The sequence below is a fragment of the Corythoichthys intestinalis genome, chromosome 18, assembly GCF_030265065.1.
Source record: "Corythoichthys intestinalis isolate RoL2023-P3 chromosome 18, ASM3026506v1, whole genome shotgun sequence".
Classification (NCBI taxonomy): domain Eukaryota; kingdom Metazoa; phylum Chordata; class Actinopteri; order Syngnathiformes; family Syngnathidae; genus Corythoichthys; species Corythoichthys intestinalis.
The window spans coordinates 33,261,440-33,275,221 of record NC_080412.1 but is presented as its reverse complement, the minus strand read 5'-3'; the positions used below and the strand labels follow the sequence as shown (position 1 = coordinate 33,275,221).

General features: G+C 40.5%; 1 protein-coding gene across 5 annotated transcripts in view; it reads right to left on the bottom strand.

Moving 5' to 3' along the window:
• mink1 (misshapen-like kinase 1) overlaps positions 1–13,782 on the bottom strand; it is a 79,184-nt gene that overhangs the window by 43,426 nt on the left and 21,976 nt on the right. For all 5 annotated transcript variants that reach the window (XM_057821946.1, XM_057821947.1, XM_057821949.1 and 2 more), the window contains exons 2-8: positions 11,169–11,234; positions 9,232–9,414; positions 9,039–9,149; positions 6,377–6,467; positions 5,670–5,800; positions 3,939–3,993; positions 1,205–1,283 (exon numbers count right to left, since the gene is read on the bottom strand). In XM_057821946.1, coding sequence (XP_057677929.1) covers positions 1,205–1,283; positions 3,939–3,993; positions 5,670–5,800; positions 6,377–6,467; positions 9,039–9,149; positions 9,232–9,414; positions 11,169–11,234 — 716 coding nt within the window. The remainder of the gene's footprint in view (positions 1–1,204; positions 1,284–3,938; positions 3,994–5,669; positions 5,801–6,376; positions 6,468–9,038; positions 9,150–9,231; positions 9,415–11,168; positions 11,235–13,782) is intronic.

Genomic DNA, 13,782 nt, shown 5'->3' with positions numbered 1-13,782 from the left:
ACGCAATTATTAGAAAATGGAAGACATACAAGACCACTGATAATCTCCCTCGATCTGGGGCTCCATGCAAGATCTCACCCCGTGGCATCAAAATGATAACAAGAACGGTGAGCAAAAATCCCAGAACCACACAGAGAGACCTAGTGAATGACATACAGAGAGCTGGGACCACAGTAACAAAGGCTACTATCAGTAACACAATGCACCGCCAGGGACTCAAATCCTTCACTGCTAGACGTGTCCCCCTGCTGAAGCCAGTACACGTCCAGGCCCGTCTGCGGTTCGCTAGAGAGCATTTGGATGATCCAGAAGTGGACTGGGAGAATGTGTTATGGTCAGATGAACCAAAATAGAACTTTTTACTAGAAACACAGGTTCTCGTCTTTGGAGGAGAAAGAATACTGAATTGCATCCGAAGAACACCATACCCACTGTGAAGCATGGGGGTGGAAATATCATGCTTTGGGGCTGTTTTTCTGCACAGGGACCAGGACGACTGATCAATGTAAAGAAAAGAATGAATGGGGCCATGTATCGAGAGATTTTGAGTGAAAATCTCCATCCATCAGAAAGGGCATTGAAGATGAGACGTGGCTGGGTCTTTCAGCACGACAATGATCCCAAACACACAGCCAGGGCAACAAAGGAGTGGCTTCATAAGAAGCATTTAAAGGTCCTGGAGTGGCCTAGCCAGTCTCCAGATCTCAGAAAATCTGTGGAGGGAGTTGAAATTCCGTGTTGCCCAAAGACCGCCCCAAAACATCACTGCTCTAGAGGAGATCTGCATGGAGGAATGGGCCAAAATACCAGCAACAGTGTGTGAAAAGCTTGTGAAGAGTTACAGAAAATGTTTGGCCTCCGTTATTGCCAACAAAGGGTACATAACAAAGTATTGAGATGAACTTTGGTATTGACCAAATACTTATTTTCCACCATGATTTGCAAATAAATTCTTTAAAAATCAAGCAATGTGATTTTCTGGTTTTTTTTTTCACATTCTGTCGCTCATGGTTGAGGTTTACCCATGTTGATAATTACAGGTCTCTCTAATATTTTCAAGTAGGAGAACTTGCACAATTGGTGGTTGACTAAATACTTATTTGCCCCACTGTAGCTGAAAATTTGGACACGTTTTTGCTTCGTTTGTTATGTTTGGTACAACTGATTGTTCTCGTTTTAATGCAAATAGGCAATTTTAACTCACCACTTTTTGGATTTCAGTTTTGGGGGAGGATTCCTGGGAATCAGGAAGAGTGCCCTCATTGGATGCATGTCACACAGAGCTACAAAAAGAAATAAAATAATCTCACAGTTCCAAATCCATCATCAGTTGCTATGGAAAATCAAGATACATTATGATTCACCACGTTGGACATAATGTCATGTACTGCAGCACGCAGTGGCCTCGTAAATGATACTGTTCTACAATCTATGCAGATTTTTTTCATGTGTCCTCAAACCTGGGCACAGCTGTTATCCAATCTTTCCCAATGCCTCAGGCTCATTGTGATACTGAATGTAAGAGCAAGGACCATGAGTCACGTTGTTCTCCGCGTAGGTAGGTTGCTAAACCTGACTGGTTAGCTTTTAAGTTTCACAGTACGATATACAGTATAGGTCTCTGTGAAGCAGCTTTTTGGAAATATGTTGCATGATGGCAAAAGCTACAAACAAAAATATTGTACATGATTAAAAAGGTCAGGGACGTTAGATGCTAATATTGCATACAAATGAGTTTGAAGAACATTAGCATAAGCACTGATTTCAAATGAACCTGTTTATAGTTTTAGTATACTGAACATAATACACTGCTCCAAATAATAAAGGGAACACTAAAGTAACACATTGTAGATAATGAATGAATGAAATATTATGATCTTATATTATTACTGTCCTATTATTATTACTACAGGCTGATCCAACTTTGTGTAATGTCATTTAAACAAGTGAAAATGAGGCTCAATAGTGTGTGTGTGGCCTCCGTGTGTATGACTTCCCTACAACACCTCGGCATGCTACTAATGAGACGACGGTGTCCTGGGGATATCCTGCCAGATCTGGACCAGGGCATCACTGAGCTCATGGACAGTCTGAGGAGCAAGATGGACCTAAAGATAATGTCCCAGAGGTGTTCTATTGGAATTCGGTCGGGTGAACGTGGGGGCCAGTCAATGTTATCAATTCCTTTTTCCTTCAGGATCTGATTGCATACTCCAGCCACATGAGGTTGGGCATTATCGTGGACCTGGGCATATAGATTATGACAATGGGTCCAAGGATTTCATCACGATACCTAATTGCAGTCAGGGTGCGATTATCTAACCTGTAGAGGTCTGTGTGTCCTTCCAGGGACAGGCCACCCGTGACCATCACTGACCCACCACCACACAGGTCATGCTGAATGATGTTGCAGGCAGCATAACGTTCTCCACGGCATCTCTGGACCCTTTCACGTCTGTCGAATGTGCTCAGAAGAGCACAGAGCCAGTGGCGTAGTTGCAAATTCTGGTGGTCCATGGCGAATGCCAATCGAGCTCTACGTTGATTAGCAGTGAGCACGGTGCTCACTACAGGACGTCAACCCCTCAGGCCATTCTCATGGAGCATTTCTGACAGTTCGGTCAGAAACATTAACACCAATGCCTTGCTGGAGGCCATTTTGTAGGGCTCTGGCAGTGCTTATTCTGTTCGGTCTTCAACAAAAGAGCGGATACCGATCCTGCTGAGGGTTTAAGGACCTTCTACAGCCCTGTCCAGCTCTCCTGGTGTAACTACCTGTCTCCTGGAATCGCCTAATGGCCGCCAGATTGCTCCTCCGACTGTCAAGGAGCTCAGTGATGCTCTTGTCCAGATCAGCAAGGAGATCCTTCAGGAGAACTTCTGCCACCTCATCAGGAGAATGCCCAGGCATTGTAGGGAGATCATCCAGGCACACGGAGGCCACACACACACTATTGAGCCTCATTTTCACTTGTTTAAAGGACATTACATAAAAGTTGGATCAGCCTGTAGTGTCTTTCCACTGTGAGTAGTCCAAATCCGGACCTCCATCTGTTGATATATTGATTTTAATGGGTAATTTTTGTGTGACTTTGTTGTCAGCACATTCAATTATGGAAAAAAACAACGCATTTAATAAAAATATTTAATTCATTCAGATCTAGGACGTGTTACGTTAGTATTCCCTTTATTTTTTTGAGCAGGGTACATACTGTTTACACTGTAAATGTAAGATAAAATGGCAGTTGTGTACAGCAATCTGAATACTCTAAGACCACTGTAGTTTCTCGACAGGAGTCCTCCATAATAACACATTTCTTAAATTCCAAGACAAGCCTGTTAAGAAATCAAGCACTTGCTGGTTTCTGTAACAGCAAAACCAGTACCAAATCACAACAAATCCTGCAGAACGTTGCTAGATTTATCGTGTTCTGGTATTGGTCTTGTTGCTATAGAAACCAGCATATGATTGAATTCTTAACAGGGAACAAAAGCAAATTGTAGTATCAAAATCAATGTCGAGGTTGGGAAAAATAAAAGAATAGATACAAATTCTAACTGAAAAAAATATAATTAACATTCTTAAAAATTGGGCTTAAACACCCTGCTGATGTTGAAATAAAATCAGACATCTCAAAGACTTCGATAAGGACGGTCATTCAGTCTTGCCAATTTGAATCAGACTTGTGATTAATTGTTCAAGCAGGCTCTGCAAATTAGAGCAGAGAGATCCGTGCAATCAGCCTCCACAGGCGGCATGCCAGATCACGACTACACTCGCTTGATTACAGTGAGTCAGCTGTCCATCTGAAGACAACAAAACTGCATATGTAAGACCCATTCACAGAGAGCTTTGAGACTACGAGCTGACTAGCTCCATTGACTCAATCCCATAGGTGAATTGTTTATACAAACCCATGAATGAATAACTGACTTACGAGGTGCTCCTTCGGCCATTTCAATGGCAGTAATTCCCAAGGACCAGATATCACTCTGGAAAAAATAATGATGATACACTTTAGACTCTGCATTTTAAGAACACTCACAGATACTACTAGTCCTTCTCAAAAAATTTGAATATTGTGATGAAGTTAATCATTTTCTGTAATGTACTGATAAACATTAGACTTTCATATATTTTAGATTCATTACACACAACTGAAGTAGTTCAAGCATTTTATTGTTTTAATATTGATGATTTTGGCAAAAAAAGTCAAGAAAAACCAAAAATCCCCATCTAAAAAAAATTATCGTTTCATCCGACCAATACAAAAAAGTGTTTTTTAATACAAAAAAAGTCAACCTTTAATTATTTATATCAGCTATGCACTCAATACGTGGTCGGGAATCCTTTTGCAGAAATGACTGCTTCAATGCGGCGTGGCATGGAGGCAATCAGCCTGTGGCACTGCTGAGGTGTTATGGAGGCCCAGGATGCTTCGATAGCGGCCTTAAGCTCATCCGAAGTGCTGGGTGTGGTGTCTCTCAACTTCCTCTTCACAATATCCCACAGATTCTCTCAGGTCAGGAGAGTTGGCAGGCCAACTGAGCACAGTAATGCCATGGTCAGTAAACCATTCACCAGTGGTTTTGGCACTGTGAGCAGGTGCCAGGTTGTGCTGAAAAATGAAATCTTTATCTCCATAAAGCTTTTCAGCAGATAGAAGCATGAAGTACTCCAAAATTTCCTGATAGCTAGCTGCATTGACCCTGCCCTTGATAAAACACAGTAGACCAACAACATCAGCTGACATGGCACCGCAAACCGTTGCTGACTGTGTGAACTTGACACTGGACTTCAGGCATTTTGGCATTTCCTTCTCCCCAGTCTTCCTCCAAACTCTGCACCTTGTTTCTGAATGACATGCAAAATTTCCTTCCATCTGAAAATGGTACTTTGTACCACTGAGCAACAGTCCAGTGCTGCTTCTCTGTAGCCCAGGTCCGGCGCTTCTGCTGCTATTTCAGGTTCAAAAGTGGCTTGACCTGGGAAATGCGGCACCTGTAGCCCATTTCCAACACACGCCTGTGCACGGTGGCTCTAGATGTTTCTACTCCAGACTCTGTCCACTGTTTCTGCAGGTCCCCTAAGGTCTGGAATAGGCCCTTCTCCACAATCTTTCTCAGGGTGCGGTCACCTTTTCTGGTTGTGCATTTTCCCGCCACACTTTTTCCTTCCCACAGACTTCCCACTGAGGTGCCTTGATACAGCACTCTGGGAACAGCCTATTCGTTCAGAAATTTCTGTGTCTTGGCCTCTTGCTTGAGGGTATCAATGATGGCCTTCTGGACGCAGTCAGGTCGGCAGTCTTGCCTATGATTGCGGTTTTGAGTAATGAACCAGGCTGGGAGTTTTTAAAAGCCTCAGGAATCTTTCGCAGGGGTTTTGAGTTAATTCGTTCATTCAGATGGTTAGGTTAATAGCTTCCTTAGAGTACCTTTTCATGATATGCATATTTTTTGAGATAGGGATTTTTGGTTTTTCTCGACTTTTTTGCCAAAATCATCAATATTAAAACAATAAAAGGCTTGAACGACTTCAGTTGTGTGTAATGAATCTAAAATACATGATGGTCTAATGTTTATCAGTACATCACAGAAAATAATGAACTTTATCACAAAATGCTAATTGTTTGAGAAGGACCAGTATATTGCAGAACTACTGTTACCCTGTAGTCGTAGGTAGAGTCTGGGTTCTCATCGCAGGCAATGACTTCTGGCGCCATCCAGTAAGGAGTCCCAATGAAGGTGTTTCTACGCCCAACAGTCCTGTCTAGCTGGGCACTGACTCCAAAGTCAACTGGACGTAGAAGTCGGACAATTAGGTCACATTGCCAGTTGCACTCCAAATTATTAGGCAGTGCTATGACTGTTATTATACCAAGTCAAAGCAATGTACAGAACTATTAAGAGCTGTCCTAACTCAGTGGCTTAGAGTGACGGTGAATCCATTTGAAATGAGACTTCAAATGGACTGATGTCCATTAGAGCCAATGAGTTATTATGCCTTTATCTGAACAAACATGTTTGCGCCAAGACTCCCACAAAATATTTAACAACACAATTTAGGTCTAGGGTTTTCATTCCTTTCAAATGATTCTTCTCCTCGCCATTATGCAGAAAAACAGACTTGTTTAACAATGTGCAAGAATCTCCTGAATGATTTTCTTGGAACAGGCTCACTTTGGTAATTTTTAACAGTGAAATGAATTTCAGTGATTTAAACAGATAAGAGAACCACATCATATCTCAAGTCATGACAAATCTATAGTGCTGAATCATCATCATCAAATATGGAAAAACCTCCACAGAAAAATGATTTATTATTGCATTTCAAATGAAGTTCTTGATTTACACTTAGCACTTTGATACATACCAAGTTTGACCTCTGCGTTCTCTGTGAGCAGAACATTCTGGCCCTTGATGTCTCTGTGGATGACTTTATGCGTGTGAAGGTGGGAAAGGCCCTGTACACAGACAAATAGGAATAAGAAAGCATTGGCACAACAACATAGTTGGTACATGAATATATGCGGAAACACTATAGTAGTTTTGGTTGCGCGACTAGCAGTACTTTTTGGAGACACACTACTTAAGCCGGCAGGTGAGCTTCGACGGGCATGTCCACTCGGCTTGCCCAGCGCGGCGTGCTCAGTTCTCGGCTTCGATACTTGCTTAGACATGCTGCCTTGCCATGTGCACCCTAGGCATGTGCCCATATAAGATTCTGATGGTATGATAATCTTTAGCAAAAATATCTCGGTATTGCAATTACAAGTCTAATATGTGTTATTTTGAGATTTCTGGGTTTTAAAAAATAGAAAACAAACAAAAAAACAAAATTTTTACCATTGAACACGATTTTTTTTTTAAACAACATATTAGCAAATTGCAAAATAAGTATAATTTTAAGTTAAAATATTTTTTTCCAAATAACTGTAATATTCTAAATAAAGTTAAAATAAATGTCGTCCTTTAGGTGAGCCTAAACCAGTGCTTCTCAATGATTTTCTGTTACGCCCCCCCGATGAAAACGTAAACGTTTCGCGCCCCCCCAACTCTCTGCTGCCACTTTAAATAGTACCATTTGTCTCTAAAATTATTATTTTAAGTACACCTCTGCATAACATTGTCGTTTTTTATATTAAAGGAAAAAAATATATAAATCAACTTGAAATAAAGTATAACTTTATTATTTTTCCAGTTTAATCTTAGTTTATTATTAAAACAGAATTAAGGCGTATCAATTTGCCTGAATAAAAAATAAAGTCACATCCAAAATACACGCAAGGTACATTTTTTGACCATTTGATACTGAAAAACAACAATAAAATCAATCAATAATAATACATTCAAATTAAATGATAGTGTCATTGGACAGTGGGACAGTTTTTATTTTTGCTGCAAGCAGTATAAGCTCCTTTGTTATGGTGTGAGGTTATTTTGCACTGAGCTAACAGTGCATGCTGGTTTACTGCTGTAAAATTGACAAAGAGGGACAATTGTTGGTAATATTCGGCACGTTTTCGCTGAAAAACAATCAAGCGGCTTATCAATGTGATCGGGGTCTAATGTCTGTAAGTGACGTCTTAATTGATTTGGCTTCCTGCTGTCCGCTGCAAACATTTTTAGACAGAGTAAACAGCATTGTCTTTCCTTGTCTCGTACTGTATTCTTGCTGAATATTCTTGTTCTGTTCAAAAACACTGCGCACACTCTGAGAATGAGAGCGCCACTGCCACCTACTGAGGGAGTGTGCAAGTACACGTTACACTGCTGCCACAAAAGTATATTTTTGTACGGCAAAAAGTATGTTTCCCCGAGGACGCATGCGCCACCCCCAGCATGGCTCTGCGCCCCACTATTTGAGAGGTACTAGCCTAAACCCACAGCTCAACATTGTTATTATCAGAACAAAAATACTTGAATTATTTTCCATAAAAAGCACAGTGTATGACTCGTATCATGTTTACATTATGCACACACTCTCTCTCTCAACACAGACAGCCGCCAGAGAGAAAAACACCACAGGCTGTATTATGGAAATGTTATTTTGAACAGATGATTAAAATGGCAAAAGACTTACACAAAAGTAAGCTAATGTTAGAGAGGAAACTAGTTAGCCGTCTTGGCATGCTAATTAGCCATGTTATCTGCCTCGTTCACAATCTTACGTTATGTTTTACCACTGCGAAACACACTAAACATGCTGGAGTTAACTCTTGTAGCTGGTGGGAAACATTCATGACAGCGTTTACTGACCTTTAATTTTGTACAAAGCGACGGGTGGTGTTCACATAAATGCGAAATCATATCGGAAGCATTGCCTCCTCTGGCAGCCACCCTTCGCAAACACGTTTTACATGTTGGTTGGCCCTCCTCTAACTCGCAGCTGTCTGTAACCTTTCTGTAGCCAAAGCATTCCCATACCAGCGACTTCGTTTTTTTTTTTTTGATGGGGGAAAAAGTTCAAGTGTTTCACCTCCTCCAGCCAACGTGTAACACAGCTGACTCACTTATCTCACTGAGCAACAACCGGCGCGGAAGGGTTAAGTCCCGCAGCTGCAAGCAAGTTATTTCTCCCAGCATTTTTGGGATATAAAAAATAGCTAATACCGTACGAATGGTATGACGGACATATTTTTTTGTGGTTTTGAAACGGTGACGTTTTTATGCTACGGTATACCTGTACCTTGAAACCGGTAACCGGCACATTTAGAGTGTACCCAAATCTATAATGGGGTGTTTTCTGTTGATTCGGTCAATGCGTCTCCATGTAAACAGCCCCAATCTTATGACACACTTAGACATTTCAAAACTACAGTATTTTTATTAAAAACTTGTAATTATTAAGACGCTAACTTATTGAAGTGAAAATGTTTTTGATAGTAAAATTATGTATTTCAATCATTCATTTTTAATGTTTTGTTTGAACATAGTGCTTGATTGATATTACAGTGATTTAGTTAATAAATACTCATAAGTCATTGTACAGAGTGTATCGCCTTTTTGACTGGTGTGATTATTAGTTTCCTCACCCTTAGGATTTCTCTACAGATGTACGCTATCCAGTCCTCTTTCAGAGAACTACCCTTTGTGTTTTTCACCAAGTCAGTCACTGAGCCAGCCCCGCAGAACTCCATCACCAACTGTAAATAAACACAAACCATACTTATCAAGCACCAATAGCAATGCTGTACAAATAATTAAGAGCTGGGAAATTAGACGGACCCAAAGCTGGTCATCGTGTCCTGGTGGGCTCTTTTTGACGAAGGCACCGTAATAAGTGGCTATGTTGCGGTGGTGGCTGTATTTTTTCAGCATGTTGATTTCAGCTTTGATCTCCTCCTCCTCCTCCTCTGTTACATCCATCACCTTGATGGCTGCTAGCTGGCCCGTCTTCACGTGACGGCCCTGATTTGAGCAACAACACAGGAAAGCCATAAACTTGAAGCATTTCATTTGTTCCACATATAAGCAATTAAGTGCAAATAATTGCCGTCACAGTGATTTGGCTTAGCAGCAACAATGTATTAGCTTTTTGCCAAATTTCCCTCTGAAAGGTCTTACATTTGACAGAACCAGAATAATAATAAAAAAAAACACCCAATCAAGGGAACTGATTTCAAAGGATTTTATCATGTATCAGTCACTTTTTTTCCCCGCTTTTTCAGCAATACAGTGGGTCAAATAAGTATTTAGTCAACCACCAATTGTGCAAGTTCTCCTACTTGAAAAGATTAGAGAGGCTTCTAATTTTCAAACAGATTGTGGGAGAAAAAAAACAGAAATCACATCGTTTGATTTTTAAAGAATTTATCTCCAAATTAGAGTAGAAAATAAGTATTTGGTCACCTACAAACAAGCAAGATTTCTGGCTGTCAAAGAGGTCTAACTTCTTCTAACGAGGTCTAACGAGGCTCCACTCGTTACCTGTATTAATGGCACCTGTTTTAACTCATTATCGGTATAAAAGACACCTGTCCACAACCTCTGCCAGTCACACTCCTAACTCCACTATGGCTAAAACCAAAGAGCTGTCGAAGGACACCAGAGACAAAATTGTAGACCTGCACCAGGCTGGGAAGACTGACTCTGCAATATGTAAAATGCTTGGTGTATAGATATCAACTGTGGGAACAATTATTGGAAAATGGAAGACATACATGACCACTGATAATCTCCCTCGATCTGGGGCTCCATGCAAGATCTCACCCCGTGGTGTCAAAATGATAACAAGAATGGTGAGCAAAAATCCCAGAACCACACAAGAGGACCTAGTGAATGACCTACAGAGAGCTGGGACCACAGTAACAAAGGCTACTATCAGTAACACAATGCGCCACCACGAACTCAAATCCTGCACTGCCAGACGTGTCCCCCTGCTGAAGAAAGTACACGTCCAGGCACGTCTGCGGTTCGCTAGAGAGCATTTGGATGATCCAGAAGTGGACTGGGAGAATGTGTTATGGTCAGATGAAACCAAAATAGAACTTTTAGGTAGAAACACAGGTTCTCGTGTTTGGAGGAGAAAGAATACTGAATTGACGTGGCTGGGTCTTTTCAGCATGACAATGACACACAGCCAGGGCGACAAAGGAGTGGCTTCGTAAGAAGCATTTCAAGGTCCTGGAGTGGCCTAGCCAGTCTCCAGATCTCAACCCCATAGAAAATCTGTGGAGGGAGTTGAAAATCCGTGTTGCCCAACGACAGCCCTAAAACATCACTGCTCTAGAGGATATCTGCATGGAGGAATGGGCCAAAATACCTGCAACAGTGTGTGACAAACTTGTGAAGAGTTACAGAAAACGTTTGGCCTCCGTTATTGCCAACAAAAGGTACATAACAAAGTATTGAGATGGACTTTTGGTATTGACCAAATACTTATTTTCCACCATGATTTGCAAATAATTTTCTTAAAAATCAAACAATGTGATTTTCTGTTTTTTTCCCCCCACATTCTGTTTCTCATGGTTGAGGTTTACCCATGTTGACAATTACAGGCCTCTCTAATATTTTCAAGTGGGAGAACTTGCACAATTAGTGGTTGACTAAACACTTATTTGCCCCGCTGTATATCCTTGAAAAATGATACAGCGACACCACATTTAATCACTTAACCGTGACCTTTAACGACAATAGTTTTTTCTATACATATTTCATCTCACCTTGTAAACCTGCCCATATGTCCCATTGCCGACCACCTCAACTAGCTCAAAGATTCCTGCTGGATCCTGCGAAAAACACAGACATATGTGACTTAGTGTTTGGAAACGTCGGACAACACACACACATTGTCAGTCGTTGCACGAACGAAGCACAATTGGAAACACTGGATCATTTCATCCACAAATTAAAACCTACTTTACACAATTCTATTGATTAACTATATTTAACTTAATGATTCTTTACTTTGCTTGCAATTTTAGGGAGCCCAGTTTATTAAATGGGCCATATTACATTACATACATATTGGATTCATAATTGCATGTATACAAATAGTTGATCCTCCAGAGTGCTTGCTTAACCATCAAGTGTGAAATTAAAAGACAAAGTACATCTTTCATCTGCCTATTTCTGAAAATGAGTCAGAGCAAGTCTACGAGCGAGTCACTCTGAATGTTGCGAATAATGTCGTCACGGTTCAAGGAAGGGTTATTACATTAGTCAATAATGGCTTTAGGCCAGTGAAAAAACAAATACAACAAATACAAACATACTCAAAATGAAATTGCTATTTACATTTTTATGATAACCTTTCACCCAATACAATGGTACAAACGGAATCTTCAGGTTACAAAACACCTCAATGGGAAACATTGCCTCGTTATGAGAGGAACTTCCCCTCGCGATTTTGTGTCACAAAGATGAAGATTGGCGATAGGCACCATATTGAAAGAGAAGTTAAGATATTCTATTTTTCTATTTTCCTTTGCATTGTGTTCTATTTTACTTCATTACAGGTATTAAAGCAACACTTGGTAGCTTTTCAGTTTTGGTCGATTTTAGCGACGCCGGTGGACTAAAGCAGTAGTGTTTTGCCTTAAAGGAGACTGTGTTTCCCATGAGGACCAGCGCTACGTTTCCCATGAGGACCGGAGCACACACAAACAGCGTCGTAAAAACATCAGTGAATCAGAAATCAATCTCCAGGTCGCGTCCAGATGGATCAAACAAAATTTATTTTTCAAGCGGCTGTGTGAAGGATGAATAAGTAAAAAAGTAATGAATCCAGTTGTGGCTAAACAATAGCATATGATGTAAACAACTGTGTGGCTTAGTGTGGCGTGGCTAACCCCCCCCCCCCCCCCCCCCCCCGATGAGTTCGGTCTGGAGGGGGGAGGAGGGTGTCACGCCAGGGAGTGAAAGCCGGGCTAATGTTTATTCTGTATCTCCTGGTAGCTGCTCTTTTTTTTCCTCCTCAAACAAAACTTTTTGTCTCTTTTGTTGCTCTGCTATCTTTGCAGAATTCGCCGAAAGAGTTTGCATCGACTTCAGTCTTTATAATGAATGGGAAATGGGGGAAGGGACGTATGCCATAAAGCAGTCCGCACGTTTGTAGTTTTTTTTTTTGTGTGTGTGGCAGGGTTTCTGCCACCCTCCTCAAACTTAATTAGTGCCGGTGAAAGTGATACAGACTCCCTCAAGATATTAAAGGGGTGTCATTCTGCTAGTTGTCAGTAGATATATTATCACAGATTTATGAAACTATTTTATAGAGTTTAAAAAATTACATATTGTTGCTTTAAAGGTTAGGTATATGGAATGATTCAAATGTACCGTATTGACCAGAATATAAGACGGTGTTTTTTGCATTGAAATAACACTGAAAAAGAGGGGGTCGTCTTATATTCGCGGTCTAGACATTATACCCATTCACGACACTAGATGGCGCCAGATATTATTGAAGCGATGTTCTGTCATGACAGATCTCAGCTACTCTCCCCATTCACGACGCTAGATGGCGCCAGATATCATTGAAGCAAGCGATCTTCTGTCATGACAGATCTCAGCTACTCTTTTTAGTTTAACCAGCGTGCATTATTTTATTGCAATGTTTTTCCTTATTCAGATTTGTTTCAAGACTACAGTTACAGTTAGACTTCACTTTGATGGTTAATGCAGTCATTGCAGTTTTGTTGTTTTATCACAATAGATTGGTTTATTTACATTTCAAAAACCAAAAGCCATTCATTTACAAATGTGATTGCACTTTAGTTTACATATTTAAATGTTCAGATATTAAGATTTGAATGAGGCAAAATAACATGCTTTTTCTCTCAAATATATTGTTATAATCATTTGTTTCGGATGTACCATAATTATTTTCTGTATAAAAATTAATTTGGTGTTCAAAAAGTCTTTTTTTCAAACTTGAGTCTTGAAAAGGAGGGGGTCGTCTTATAATCAGGGCCGTCTTATATTCGGGCCAATACGGTATTTGGCTGTTGCTTTATTCAGATTTTACCCCTATTATAAAATTTAACGTGGCGTTTCAGTAGTGCTTGGAATGGATTAGGGCATTTACATGGAGTGCTTTTACATTTTGCATTAACTTTAGCCAAACAAGCTTGGGTCACTACTAATTGTGAGAGCAACATTTCTTCCTTTGATCAGAACAACAAAGCCGAATGAATCAGAAAAACCCTGATCAGGATTAGCATTTGGCCAAATTCTTATTTCAAACATCAGTAAGGGTCTTGAATTCACATTGCATTGAATTTACATACTAATTGTATGAGCTCGATTTCCATGCTACCCACTGACTCACTCCATAGCCTC